This window comes from Castanea sativa, chromosome 4 (assembly GCF_040712315.1).
Source record: "Castanea sativa cultivar Marrone di Chiusa Pesio chromosome 4, ASM4071231v1".
NCBI classification, from domain to species: Eukaryota; Viridiplantae; Streptophyta; class Magnoliopsida; order Fagales; family Fagaceae; genus Castanea; species Castanea sativa.
Window position 1 is genome coordinate 32,580,263 of NC_134016.1, and position 15,040 is coordinate 32,595,302.

At 32.7% G+C, this 15,040-nt stretch overlaps 1 protein-coding gene across 2 annotated transcripts; it reads right to left on the reverse strand.

Annotated features, from left to right (window-relative positions):
- Positions 1-302: 302 nt before the first annotated feature.
- On the reverse strand, positions 303-12,623 carry LOC142631578 (inorganic pyrophosphatase TTM1-like). Of its 2 annotated transcripts, none has more exons than XM_075805776.1 (12): positions 12,486-12,623; positions 10,230-10,596; positions 8,993-9,107; positions 8,428-8,623; positions 8,194-8,307; positions 7,904-8,077; positions 6,507-6,701; positions 4,479-4,601; positions 4,296-4,408; positions 2,934-3,057; positions 1,972-2,244; positions 303-923 (listed from the first exon to the last, which is right to left on the reverse strand). In XM_075805776.1, exons 2-12 carry the CDS (start codon positions 10,567-10,569, stop codon positions 705-707), a joined length of 1,986 nt encoding a protein of 661 aa, XP_075661891.1. In that variant the 5' UTR covers positions 10,570-10,596; positions 12,486-12,623; the 3' UTR covers positions 303-704. The 2 variants fall into 2 exon arrangements, with proteins under 2 accessions (XP_075661891.1, XP_075661892.1); XM_075805777.1 differs by lacking the exon at positions 12,486-12,623 and adding an exon at positions 11,155-11,369.
- Between the last annotated feature and the right edge of the window lie 2,417 nt (positions 12,624-15,040).

The following is a 15,040-nucleotide window of genomic DNA, read 5'->3' on the forward strand; positions in this document are numbered from 1 at the left end:
TTTATTTGTATAATACAAAACAAAAAAGTAAAAGGCTATATATTTTTTTTACATAGTTATTTCCGCTGCGTTTGGATAGTTAATGTGCTAATATTTCTTTATTGTCTCAGACCTTCAATCTTATTGAGCCGCCTTGACAATATTAACTAATAGCTCTCACCATTACCTTTAAATGAAGCTCACTAAATCAACTCCAACAAAGCAAATGTGAGAGAGAGAGAGACATAGAGAGAGACAGAGAGATTATAAAAGTAAAGTAAGATACTAATCTACTCATTCCGTACTATACAACAACAAAAAAGTATCAAAGAAGATCATATTGGCTTTATTATGCCCAAGCAATGCCTAGGATAGGGAAGAGAGTTCACAACCGTATTAGAAAAACTAGAGAAGATACAATATTTACAACACTCACCAAGTCACCAGTGATATTTATACAGCCATCAGTAGTACATTTATTCAGCAAGAAAGAAAAAGAAGGAACTTATTTAGAAACTTACAGGTATTCACCCTTTTTTTTGGGGCAAGATTTTCAACATTTATAATAATACTATAGGACCACCCTATTATAAAACCTAAAAAAATGTGACTTGGCTATAACTTTTCAAACTTTAGAACTATTGATGTTCAAATATCTCTCTACCATAATGGGTTCTAATGTCAATGTTCATTGTATACAGAAAATTAAGCACTTGGCAAGAAAATTATTTCTGTGATGTCAAACCCTTGAACAAGAAGACACCTAAACCACCAATTGCCAAAGTTAGAATAAGAGGGACGCCAATGGAATCAACATCAATCATTCTGTTTGTCTGAGCTGATCTTCCATTTCGTGACCTCTCTCCCCAGGACTCATTCAGAAGATTGCTCAGACTGTCTATTTGGTGCATGATTTGACGTTGTGATCGGGCAATAAGAAGTATCTGTTCAGGAAACAGTTCCAATAATCACAAGAATTCAAGGGAAATTTAAACTAAAGTCATATTTTAGTTTTTAACAATGGCAGACAATCATCCAATGTAAGCATCCTTCTGTGACTTGGGGCATGTATGATTTGATGCAATGGATGGCTCTGACTCTATATATATAGACACACAGATAGTTAGATAGATACATAGACAGACAGACAAATAGACTTAATGTGCACTACTCCTGATTGTCTTAGGATGAAGAGAGAACCAGAAAAAGGAAATTCCCTATGTGCTTAAATTCTCGTATAAGTAATGGCTGACAACAAAAGTCCTTGTTGAACGTCTGCTAATGTTGTCTATCAATTTCCTTTGGGAAGTGGAGCACAAAAAAACCTCAAATGTGGTACTTAAAAAAACCTGGGACCGCTTAGGTTGTTCTACAGATGCTATTACATTTTTATGGCTTTGTTGTTTGTAAATGAATAGAATGAACCAATAAAGATTTCATTCCAAAATGCTTTCTATTATCATAACAAATTCAAAGTCATATGTGTTTACTTCCATCCTTCCACATTAAAAGGGATCTTTTACTTGTCATTTTACTGTTTGATTCATGTTCTAATTACTTAACAAAGGAAAAGTCATGTTCCAAGAAAAGTACATATAGAACAGAACATATCAATAATAATTTGACCCAAATGATTGCTTTGCCTACTATTAGCAAAATTGAATCCAATGTCGCATGTTATATCCATTATCCATAAGAAAAGGAATACTTTAAAGTCTCATCCTTAAGTTATTCACTACTTTGCTTTAAGATTATTATGATATCTTCAGTATTCCTTGATTTTTCTTTTTCAAACAAAATACTTTATTTTTCTTCATTTTTTTTTTCAGGAAGGTTCTGATCGTAATCTATCTACTGCATTTTAACATTAGGCAGCTAAAATTTCATTAAACAAGAACTTCATAAATACTATATGAAACTATAGTCACATATTCTTTCCTTTTCTTTTTCTTTTTTTCCAAGTACGGAGACAGATGATATTCACTAGGGTACCTCTTCCATTAGTGGGGACTCCCTAGCCAATTGGGAAGAAGATGAAGAATTGGGCAATAATGTGCCAGTCAATGAACCATTCCCCAAGCCAGTCGCAAAAATAGAAGTGGGTCCAGAGCCATTGCAAGCTTCAGCCTGCATAGCCAAGTTTTGTTGACTAGCTGAAACTTTCCTGATGGAGATCTTTGAATTCAGCTCTTCAATGCGAGATGTAAACTCATCCATCCTCTCATTCAATGTAGAAATTTGTTCCGAGAGTTGAGTAATAACTCCCTAAAGGAACCAAAAACAAATTGATGGGTGAAAACTAATGCCACATATAGATGTCACGAAGGCAGCAAAAAGAAAGAACTAGGGAGGATAAATAAAAGAAATAAAACCATCTTCAGGAAAAAAAAAAAAAAATTTTACCAATCATGTGAGTGGATAGGTTCAAGTTATACTCTGTATAACTTTAAATAATATTACACCACCTAATAACTTTTTATTGAATTAAAATTTTAATAAATCACTGTTAGATTACATGTTTTCTATGTGTTTAATACATGTGCCAAATTTCGTACCAATTAGATATTATTTACTATTCAATCCCTAAATTCATATTTTATACGTAGTTTCAAAATACAAAGACTTCAAATTTAAATATTTGATGGATGATATACTTGAACCCTAAGTATAACTTGAACCCAACGGTATACCCTCCGCCCTTGATTATGGGGGAAAGGGAGTGTGGTTTGAGCTAGAGCTCGTTGGCAACGAAAAATTGATCTAAACTTGTCTGTGCTTCTTTCTCTTTTAGTTTCTGGGTAACCATACCATAGAATGATAAAAATCCACATTTTTCTAGAACTTTCTCAATTCCATTCTCTACAACCAGACCTAGTGGGAGGTTCCTGCAGAGTGGTTAAAGAAGAGACTGAAATAATAGCATTGGACAACCCCAAAGGCAGAAATACACTCACTTGGTTAGCAAGTGTTGCAGGTGATTCTGGGGTTCTCCCATCAAACCGTCTACTGTTGATAGCAAGCTTTGTCAGCTTGGGCAGGTTCTTGTCCCGTTGACTTGTGAATGAATGGGATAAACTCCTGCCCAACACATAACAGATTATCATGAGGCATAGTTGCAAGCTTGTGAACTATATTGCGAATTGACTTTATTTAATTATTTTTTGTATCATGTATAGTGAGATACATAGGCACCTTGAAAATTAATAAAATATTATAATTTATATTTATATAGAAGGAAATTAAAGCATTCATGCTGCCTTCAACTCTTATTATTTTTAGCATATCTTAAATTCTATTTTGTAGCTTCTGATTTTGCTTCATTTCCTTTTTCTTTTTCTTGTCAACAATTTGATAATTCATAAAAAGCAAATCTCGAAATTTTTTCAGTTTTTATGATTCTTTGTACACTATACGAACACTCTCAAAACTAATGTTAAATGTTAGATGGTGTCTACTTTTTTTTTGCTGAAATTTTTGCTGAGAAGATGGTGTCTACTTAAACAATGACAACATCATAAAACTAATTAGAATAATAGCATTTCACAATTTATAATGTTTTTCTTTATTTTATTTTATTAATTATATATTTTTCACTATTTTCCTATTTATTTTCCATTACATATAATAACATATATGACATGCTTATGTATGAAATTACTTATTTTATACTTCTCAATCATTTTAAATTGTAAAATTAAATGTTTAGTAATTTTAAAAATACTTTATACAATTAACAATGAACATTATAATACCTTAATCGTTATAATTTAATCTGAATTTATTTTTCCAAAAGAAACAATTAATTATTTTTTTATTATAAAAACAAGCAGAAAAAAACATAAAGGTAATATCAAGCATGTTGAGTGTATTGGGTGATACACTACGTATCGATATTATGCATTGGACCATAAGATACATACATTGTATCATGCAATATACTAACACTTATGTATTGAAATAATAAAAAATGTGATAAATGTATCATAAAATATTAACAACTATGGTGAGAGGAGACCTCACCAGTCCTTGTTCTTCATGAATGAAATAGTTATGAAAACTTTCCCATAAATAAAATGAGAAATATATAAATAGATCAATTTGGGGGAATGTGAGCTTCTAAAACCATGATCATTTGTAATTAACCAGTTGGTTGCAACCACTAGAACCATTGGCTGTTCTGTAACAAATCACTAGTCACACAGATGTCTTCTTTGTGTGATTCCTTTCCCTACTTCAGTAATTTTTTGATTAAATGTTTTAACATCTCCCATTTCATATTGCAGATCTATAAAAATTTTGCTAGAACTAGAGAATACCGGTTGAGATACTTCATTCTTCTATCTGCAGAGGCTCGAGAAAGGGCTTCTTTAGGGCTTGAAACCAAATCATCTTCTATACTGAGCTTTGACTTCAAATCATCTGGCAATGCCTGTAAACTGACCAGTTCAGGACCATGCACAAGGCAGGTACATATGCACACACAGCTAAGAGAGTCGTACCATGACATCATTAACAAGCTTCTCCAGCTGAATTTGTTCTATGTAAGTGCGAGGAACATATGAACCATCCAAACCCAATTGCTCTGCAACATATTTAACATATGAACGATCTTTTCCCTGCACCTTTATACAAAGAAAAGGCAGAACATTATTACTAAGCTTAAATTCACCTAATAAGCTATTAGCAACAATTCATGCATAAAATTCTATAGCTGAGCACAAATATATCCAATCCTGCATACTACTAATACAATGGGCTTCAATTGTCCAACTGTTATGCCAAGGATATTCAATATTTCCCCTTAAAGTAGTTCCGAACAATAACAACAACCAGGCCTTAGTCCCAAAATTTTTGAGTCAATTATGGATTCTCAACTAGACTAATTTGGGTTGGCCAAATGCATTCTTTTCCACATTCTATTCTACCCAAAATCATAATCTTTGTTATCTCTTTCAGTGATATTTTTTTTTTAATACTTCTACTAATGTTATTTTAGGTATTCTTTTATCTTTTTTGTTCCCTTGGCTTGAATCAATGTACTCTTCCACACTAGTGCACTAATCTATCTCCTCTCCAAATGACCATACCATTTTAAGTGACTTTCACTCATTTTTCCATCTACAAGGATCACTTCTATCTTCAAGCAAATTTCCTTAATCAAATCCTTTATTTCCTTGTATTTCCAATTATCCATCTTAACATTCTCATTTTAGCTACATTAATTTGATAAACATGTTACTTCTTAGCATCCCAACTTTCAATACCACAAAACATGGCTGACCTTATAATAGTCCAATCAAATTTTGGGTGAATGCACTTACACCCCCTAAACTTTGGGGTAGCTGCACTTATACTCCCTATACTTTTATTTTAGCCACTTTAGTACATAAACTTCGATAATGTAGCAGTAAGACTCTTGATGTGCTTCTCCATTTCATCCATCTTGCTTATCCTATGATTTACATCCTCTTCAATCTCTCAATCCTTATGAATTATTGATCCAAGACAATGAAAACCCTTGCTCTTTAGTATCTCTTGACCATCAAGGCTTACATTGACATCATCTTTGTTTAACTTTAACTAAACTTGCATTCCCTATACTCTATTTTAGTCCTACTTAGCTGATAGCTTTTTAGATTCTAAAGTATTTCTCCAAATTTCTAAATTTCATTAGCTCCGCGTCTAATTTCACCCACCAAAACTATTTCATATGCCAAAAACATATACCAAGAGACTTCATCTTGAATCGATATTGTGATCTCATCCATCACTAATGCATAGAGATATTAATCCTAAATATTAATGCAAACCTATAATAGGAACCTCATTTGTGATGCCTTGTTCTCACACTATATTCAGTTTTGTTATACATATCCATAATCAACTTAACATAGTTAAGAGGAACTTCTTTGTGTTCTGAAAACAACCACATAACCTCTCTAAGTACCCTGTCATACACTTCCAAGTCAATCAAAACCACATGAAGATCTTTACAAGCTTATTTATAATTTTTCACTAGATGTTTAAGAAAGAAAATAGCTTCCATGGTAGATTGCCCTAGCATAAAACCAAATTGCATCTTTGATATTGTTGTTTCATGTCTTATCCTATGTTCAATAACTCTCTCCAAAAGTTTTAAGTATGACTCATAAGCTTAATTTCACAATAATTTGTACAATTTTGAATATCTCCCAGTTCTTGTAATTTGCATGTGTGTGAATATGAGGCAGCATGAGAGAGAGAGAGAGAGAGAGAGAGAGAGAGAGTTAATAAGGACTGTTGATCAACATAGCTATGTCAAACACAAGGACTTGACTTGGAACTCATATAGATTTAAGTGCAAGTCAGCCGTTCTCATAGTAAAGTCATGCAATAGTTTTACTATCATAAACATTTGAACCAGATTAATCATTGCATGATTAACAGGTACCAAGAAAAGAACCTAACACAACATTAATAAGGAGTGGAATTAGTATAATGGACTCAAAATCAATTCAAACAAGCAAATGTAGTAATTGGCAGAATACCTGAACATATTTGCGGTTAAGTTGTTCTAACCAATCAATTTTCACGCACACCCTATCATTGCAGAAGACATGGCTGCTCCGTTTCAGAATGGCTGCAATTGTATACCCCAAGGCCATGAGCCCTCCAAGAAGGCGCACACTGACTTCAAATGTGATTCTAGGTGATATTATAAATGGACTATCTGTAACCCATTCCTGGAAACAACAAGCAGAAATGGTGAGAACACTTAACTTCCAACATTTTACAATCTTCACAGGTCTCTCAGAAAAACTCAAATTATGAAGGTAAAGCATATCAGAAAGCTCAGTTTGCCACTGAAGAACACAATCACTTTATGAAATTAGTCTTGCTCATGTTCAATGCTTAACAGATTCTTAAAGATCAATAAAACCATATGGCCTCATGAATGAAATTTCGACACATGATGCAAAAGTGCGCAGGATCTAGATCCCAAGATGCAATGTAAACTTTTTCATCTTGATTTCCTGCATCAGTTTTTTTGGCGTAGTTCCTTCCACAAATAGGTCCAAAAGCTTTATAGAATTTCTTATCAAAAGGTGATGATTGTTTGCTGTTGCCAAATATCAATAAGAACATTTCTTAAACACCAATATACAAATATTTTCAGTAGAAATGGAGAAATATGAATACCAAGGTATAATTACTGAAAAAAACTGCTTAATTTTTTAGTATACTGGCTCTGTAGTAAGCAGGGAAAAAATAGATGGCCTTTAGGTATGATATATGGTATATGCTACAAGCCTACAACTTTCATGGCTCTATGATTACTAAATCTACTTTCTCAATGAGGAGAAGGTGAAGTGATGCATAGCCCCTGAAGCCAGGTGCAGTCTTTTATGTAAGAGGTGAAGGGCATCACAGCCTTTTGTAATAGTCCGGCAGTTGACTACCACATAACCAACAGCTAGGATGGAAGAAAAATAAAACCGCATAGTAGGCGTAGCATCCATGACAATGCAGTTAAAAGGCTATATAAGGTCTAAAGTGTCACCACTTTCATACGAGTACCTAAATTCAAGCCTGTACAAAAGATTCTTTTTTTCCTGATCAGAGGTGGAAGAAAATATGAAGTAGCCCCTAGAAGTCTGATAGAGACCCATTGATAATGTACTGATACAAAAGGTGAGGGCTGAACGTACAGCAGGTGACTAATGGTCAGAAGGGACAAAACAGTAAAAACGTAAAAGTAGGAAGTTGACTAATGGACAGGAGGTATGAAGCAGTAAAAAAAAAATCAAAAAAAAAAAAAAACTAATTAAGGTGTAGAATCTAATACAATGCATTCAAAAGGTATATGAGGTCTAAATGCCACTTTATATGATTTATGTAAAACTTGAATCAACCTTTATAAGTAGATTTTTTACAATAGCCCTACCTCGAACATGAGATTGTACTTGCCATCCCTGTTCCTCATCCTCAGATATGATTGACACGCTTCAGGATCTTCACCTGGTGGTAGAAGATAAATGTCATATGTTTCCTCTGTAGTTTCCTTATGTTCTCCAGAGATAGCAGCCTTTATTTGATCCACTGTCACATCCCTTGTTGACTACAATAATAGAAAGCCCTCGGTGCAATAGTTAGATGAAGTAAACAAATTCATGAGGCACTTCAAACGGATAAACTATAAAAACTGCAGGCTGAATGAGTAAACTAAAGGTTCACCTTTAGTATATAGGCGGGGTTCTGAAATCCAGAGAAAGGATTAAACTTATTGATGATTCTTATATGTGCTGTTTGGAGATCTGGCTCAATAAAAGCCTTGTACATTGGATATACCTGTATAAGAACACATTTATAAGAATTACTATAGATGCTTCAAATGCTCAATCTAGTTACTGAGGCAACTCAGTCAAAGCCCTTAGAGTAAAATAATTAGCATGTGATCAGTGAAAAAACCGTTTCAGAGATTTGATGAATTATTTCTTCAGGCTCTTGGCCAGCACGTTGAATGTCCCGTAAAACCCGTTTGACAAGGTCAAAATGAACTCCACCCGTGACAGAGACGCGAAGATCTAGCAAAGGCCTCAATTTTTCACTTAAGGCATAGATGCCTTCAATAATTGTAATGCGGGAGCTGGGGACTTCAACTGTCCTATAAGAAGTATCAGCATGACTAAGCAATGAGGATTGAGAACTAAGATGTAGATGTCGGACTCAGTTTAAACTATAAAGGCACATGAGCTAGAGAGAGAGAGATGAAGATGATGAGAAAAGAAAATTATGAGTTTATGCATGAATGATCAAATAAGTAGAACTCTAAATAACACATTAACATGAAAGATTTTCTTAAATGGCACGTTTTCTGGCCATGCATCAAAATCAACTAGGAAACAGTGAAGTTAATTTAAGTTTTTATTTCCTTTTTTTAAAATCATATTTTCCTCTCCATGCAGGCAGATCTGAAGATGCACAATTCCTAGACAAGAGTTTTTATGATAAAGAGACTGGAGAAATACAAAACCTGTAACCAATGCGAGAACTAGTCTTGAAATCATATATAGGGACCTGAGTAGGTTTCCCTGCTTTTAAATCATGTATGTTCTTGAGCAAGGTTTCATAATCCGTCAAGCGTGGGTCTGTAACAAAACATGATAACCATTAGAGCCCTATCATGCATTCTTTTCTCATCTTGGATCATCAAATTTAATGATCAGCAGTTAAGAGGAGAAAGACCAAGAGGAGAAAATGTATACACACACACACACATTTAGGAGAACTACAATAAAGGAAAGTGAATGACATTTCCACAAAGTTAAACAACAAGTGATAGGCATACGATCAAAATTATCCTTCCCATGGTCTGCAACATATTTCACTGAAAGCATTTAAGAAAACTTCAACTGGAATTTAATCTTAATGTGTTGCTGAAATAATGAAAAATAGAATAAAATCAATTTACCATACAATTGGCACACAGAAGGTAAGTCATAACCACAGATCCAGGTAAAGGAAGTTAACTAGTCAGTTTTACAATCATGAACTGTGGGTAAAACTCAAACTAGAGATATGCTCCTTCAAGTCCAGGAGTATACAACCTATTTATATTAGTGATATCTCAGCCAATCGGTATAGTGGGAAGGACAAAAAGATGGTAGGAGCAAGAGTGATGAAAATGGATTCTAAATTAATCATGCAAATTTTGTATAGGCAAATAACAATCTGAATAGCCTGTAAGCTTGGGGATATCCTAAAAACATTTAATTTATATGTTGTACACCCATATTCTTTGAAAATGTTCACTAATCTATGAAGTCTTAACAGTCAATTTCACCAATAATTAGAGGGTTCCTTAACCAGATGTAAAAAAAGTAAGCATGTCATTTATTTTCACCCGCTCTATGGGAATATGGTTGAATAAAAATGCAATTGTTTGAGAGGTAATAGTAATTAATGTCTATAAGTACTTTCAAAAGAATTGTCGGTAAGAAATCCACAAATATCAATAAAGGGTCTTGTTAACGGGTGCTCTTAGGGCATTTGTTATATACCATTTTAGGAAAGTTTTGATACTATATTCATGGGAAATATAAAAAGCTGTCAAAAAAATTAGTTGTTTTTTTCTTTTCCCATAAAAAGTTTCTAAAAGTATTTCTTGAACTAATGCCCTTAGGGCATCCGTCAACTTTTCCCATCAATAATTGCTGGTCACTTCAACATTTAAATATTACGGGGACAAAACAGAAGAAATTCAACTTTACCATCAAAGTTCCCATCAATAATTCGACTAGAGTCATTGTAGTTGTCCATTGTTATGACAGCAATGCTGGGCATAAAGTTGAGCACCTTCTCAGTGAACACAGTCTTCCCAGCTCCAGAAGGACCTGCAACTCCTACTAATATTATCCCATCATTCTTTTGAGCCAGCAACTGGCACGCACGAATTACAATGAAGAAACCTTTCTCAAATGATAGTTGATCTTGGATTGGGATGATTTCATAGCGGTCAGAGTCCTTTCTTTTAACCGGTTGGACCTGATCCCGCAAGAGACCAGAACGTCGCCGAGGTGAATCAGCACCAGAAGAAGGATCTAGAGCCATCTAAAAGCTAAACGTACAACTTCCAAGCTGCAAAAAGAGAGAAAGTAAGAAGTATACAAAACAAAAAAGCTAAAATTAGAATGCATTTAATATACACAAATAAACAGCAATTGAAATTGCATAACTGAAAACTATATTGTAATTTTAAATACATGGCTAAGATAAATAATTTCTTAATTGAATATCAGCATGCATACTTATCATTAGATACATGGAATCTAATCCATAAGTATGGAGGATGCACAAAGCATCTACATACATTGATAATAGGCTACTGTGAATAACTATTGGTATCAACTTCCTCCTTGCTGTATCAATGAATCAAAGTTCTTCTGGGCCTATTGGGTTGGGATTAGAAAATGCAGCCTTTAACACTATATTGCAGGTTCAAATCAAAATCAATCAAATAACTGTATGGTGAATTTAGAATTGATGGCTTGTTTCATCTTTGACCTTCCTAGTAAACTTCTTACCAAAATATATAGAATTTTGCATTCCAGTATACCGTTTTACCTAATTATACAAACTTTGCATAAAAAACAATTAACAAATATTTATAAAAGGCAAATGGTGAATAACACCCACCACTGATTTGGTTGCTTCCCTCATCCATAAAGTGAGAATTTAATCACTTAGATGGCCAGACAAGTCACCAGTTGTGTATCCAATGGCTTTCAAAAATACAATCAAGAAGCCTTCTTCCCTTTTCTTTTTTTTTTCCTTTTTCTTTCTTTCTTTTTGTACTAGGTGAATCAAGAAGCTGTCACCACACCAATTACATGGCATAGAAAATTGGGGTGCTGATGCCAAATTCAGCATAGTAATTTAGCAATCATGAGTTAAGGAATTCATCAATTAAGAACCAAAAGCACATTAAAAGGCTTAAAAAAAAGAACAAGAATTTGAGCGTACAAAAGAGACATTTCTACCAGTCATCTTCAATCAATCAAAATGGATGTCACAGTGTGGTGAAACTGAAATATATATTTTGCAGTCTCTCTATGATTGGACTTTGGAGTCTCTTGCAGTGTCAGTCGTGGGACTCTTACAATTTCTGGATTCCTTGAAGCATCCACTAGTTGTGTTTTTATTTTTATGCTTTCTATTATGTCTCTTTTTCGGATATAGTTCCTTCTTTTTCTGTTTTCATGCTTTACTTTATGTATACAGCCCGTGTTTTTGGGTAGTGCCCTTTTTTCGTTTTAATGAATTTTTTAGTTAAAAAAAAAAATCAAAATTAATGTGAATCTAGTAGCGGACTGATTGAGAAGGTGCCACATTATTGATGAAGTAAACCTAACCCCCTATCATACCATGTTCAGGAACGGCATACATGCAGCCATTCTTACAGTTCAAAAAGTAGTAAAACAGAAAATAGTAATATGTCTCGGATGATCCTCAAAAGTACCAATGGTTCATCCACCAGAGTTCTCAAAAAGCACATTATTACTTAGTAACACTTGAATAAAATAAATTGTCTACAGATACAACTAAAACCAATCAAATTCATACGGTGTTTCTTGCATTGATGTGATTCTTGTCAAAGCAGAAAAAGATTCAAACATTGCACAAAATCACCTTTTTTTTTTTTTTACAAAAGAATGCACCCACATGTAGATTCCAATAAAGAAAATTTCTTAGTACTACTGAAATTTTCACAGCTTAAAACCCAATATATATTACTTAGCTAAACTAAAATTTCACAAGAAACCATCTCAATGACACTATTCTTGAAAGTGGCACAATCAGAATATTGTTAACCAATATATTTCTTTGGAATTGATCAGGCTAAAAGCCAAAGCAGCAAAATTTAACAGCAATAAAGTTGGAACTAGAGTTGCCCAGAACAAGAATCCAAAAAATAAGAATGACCCAGAATTTAAATTCACAAAAAAACAAAGAATAACTGAGATTACCATGAAAATGAAACTCTTTGAGTTTTCTTGAAGTCAAAACAGGCTGGAGTCGTTGGTTGACTTGGTTCTGGAAATCTCCATTGGGATGGAATTAATTGTGATTCTCATCATAGAGTGGGACTGACACGTGGTGAGATGTTATGGGTCCAACCAAGAAGCGTGTGTGAAATTTAGAGATGGTACAAATTAAAGACCAAAAATAAGGGAACTTTTTTCATTCAAATTTACGTGAGATTGATAAAAAAAATTTATATGACTCTAAATCACAATTTATTAGAGCAATTACAGTAGTGGTGGTATATTAGTATATTGGTATTTTTTAGCTTTTCAAACACCAAAAAGCATGCTCTAGTAGTGGAGCTAAATCTTTTTTTTTTTAGTTTTAAGTCGTGGGATATATTATTTTATTGTAGAAGATATATTATTTTATTGTGATGTTTATATTATTTTATTGTATTGAAAGCTAAAATAGATCCACTGCTACAGCATGTGTGTAAATATGTATAGGTAAAATAGATAAAGTAACTTTTGATGGAACTAAAAAGCTAATTTTTTAGCTCCACTGCTGTGAATGCTTTTACATGTATAAATAAATGATGAAAAATTTAGATATCTGCAGTAGTGGTAGTCACCAGTCAAGGAAGTGTGGAACATTATCCATAAACTTTTATTATTATTATTTTATTAGCTTTGGGGCTTGAAAATATTTTATTTTATTTTCCCCCGAAACGGGCTTGAAAAGGTGACGGTAAGGTAACGGATTAGATATTTAGCTCTACATGGGCGATAGATATCTACGGTAAATAAGAGCTTATTTTGTTCTAATAATGTTATTTGTATATTTTTTATAATAAGTTTAGTTAAAAAAATATGTGAAATTATGTGTAATGTTATTTAAATACTGAAAACTATTGTTTAAACGAAGATAACAAATAAGCCCTAAATAGCTTCGACCTGCTCCATTTCATAGCATCTTATATATGTTTTTTTTCTTTATTGGTTCTAGTTAATTTATCTATAAAATAAATAAATTCTACTTTATCCATAAAAAGATATTATAAGACCAAAAGTACTATATTAAACAATGTATTAAGAGTAATGTTACGTCACAATATTTTTACAACAATTATAAATAATAAGTTGTTATTAATAGGTAAAAAAGTTATGTTAGTGGTACCTTGTATATTAAGAATAATGTTAACTACTAATAGCTTGTTATTTAAAATTTGTTGTGAAATCGTTATGAAAGTAGCAGTACTCATCTATTAACCTAATATAATACTAGCATATAAAAGTGTTATTAGCCCTTAAGAGCTGCGCTAATGATTTCTAAGATCTCAAGAGATTTTTTTTTTTTTTAAAGATTTTTAATTTATGACATCCGTTCCTAATAATAGCTGTTTACATCAGACCAAGATACCAATCATTTTTTGGTATAAGCGGGGATTAAAATCTTTGACCCCATCTTGAAGCTACCCATGACAAATTTTCACAAATCATCATGTATTATTATTATTATTATTATTAATCACAAATAATCATACATTCGCTAACATATATGGACATCTTTTCATTGGGCAGTGTTTATTATACACACTATATGCAAATACATATTGCACAAATACACTAAAAACATGACTTTAAGTTTTATTTTCAGTGTATTTTGACAATGTATTTCCACACGTTGTGTAACATTTTTTTCCTTTTTCATTTTACACTACAACAAGAATGACATTAGAAATAAAAGCAAAATTGTACTTACACTTTCTTGGAAAAACGTTTTCCCAGAGAAATTTTTTTTTCCATTAAACTACACTCAATTATTCACTCATAAACAATGAAATATCCCACTCACTTTTTCATAGCTAACATAACAAGGTATTACATATATTGACAAACCAAACCATACACCCAAAATTTAGTGTTGATAAATCACAAAGCTACGAAAAAAGTGTATCAAACTATCAATTTTGATTGATATGTATAAAAGAGGGTACAAATCTTCGTATGATTCTTTATTAAAAAATTAATACAAGGAGTTTCTCTTAATTGATCTTTGAGATGCTTTACAATCCAATTGCTATAAAGCTTAATCTTGAACGGTTTCCTTTAAGAAAAATGCTAGGACTGTAATAAAATGCACAAATTTCACCATAACTCATCACGTGAGTTAATTATGGCAAAAATTGTGTATTTTATTGTGGCATTAACATTTTTCTTCTTTTACCTCCAATCTGAATGTATTGTTCTTAGTACTTAATTTAATGTGGAATTTTTTAAAAGAAACTTTGGATGTTTGGTGGCTTGATCTCGAACTAAATTAAAAGAATGTTAAAAGAAATTTTTTTCAACTTTTGAATGAGCAAAGACACTCCTTTTAAATTAGAGATGACGATCCTTGTCAGCAGAATATTGCTTTTAAGTGTCTATCTTTTCTCATATAAAGAAGCCTTTGTTTATAGGAAAGACAATGATGTCACCATTTGGATTATTATTTAATATTAATCATTGACCAAATTAGATGGTTGCCGATGCTTAGAAAACAAAAATAAAAA

Excerpts from the sequence above, each read along its gene's own strand:
- LOC142631578 (XM_075805776.1), bottom strand. The coding sequence starts at position 10,569 with ATGGCTCTAGATCCTTCTTCTGGTGCTGATTCACCTCGGCGACGTTCT. Across the intron at positions 8,308-8,427 it reads TTCATCAAATCTCTGAAACG|GTATATCCAATGTACAAGGC; the intron begins GTTTTTTCACTG and ends GTTCTTATACAG. Across the intron at positions 3,058-4,295 it reads AGAATGAAGTATCTCAACCG|GAGTTTATCCCATTCATTCA; the intron begins GTATTCTCTAGT and ends TGTGTTGGGCAG.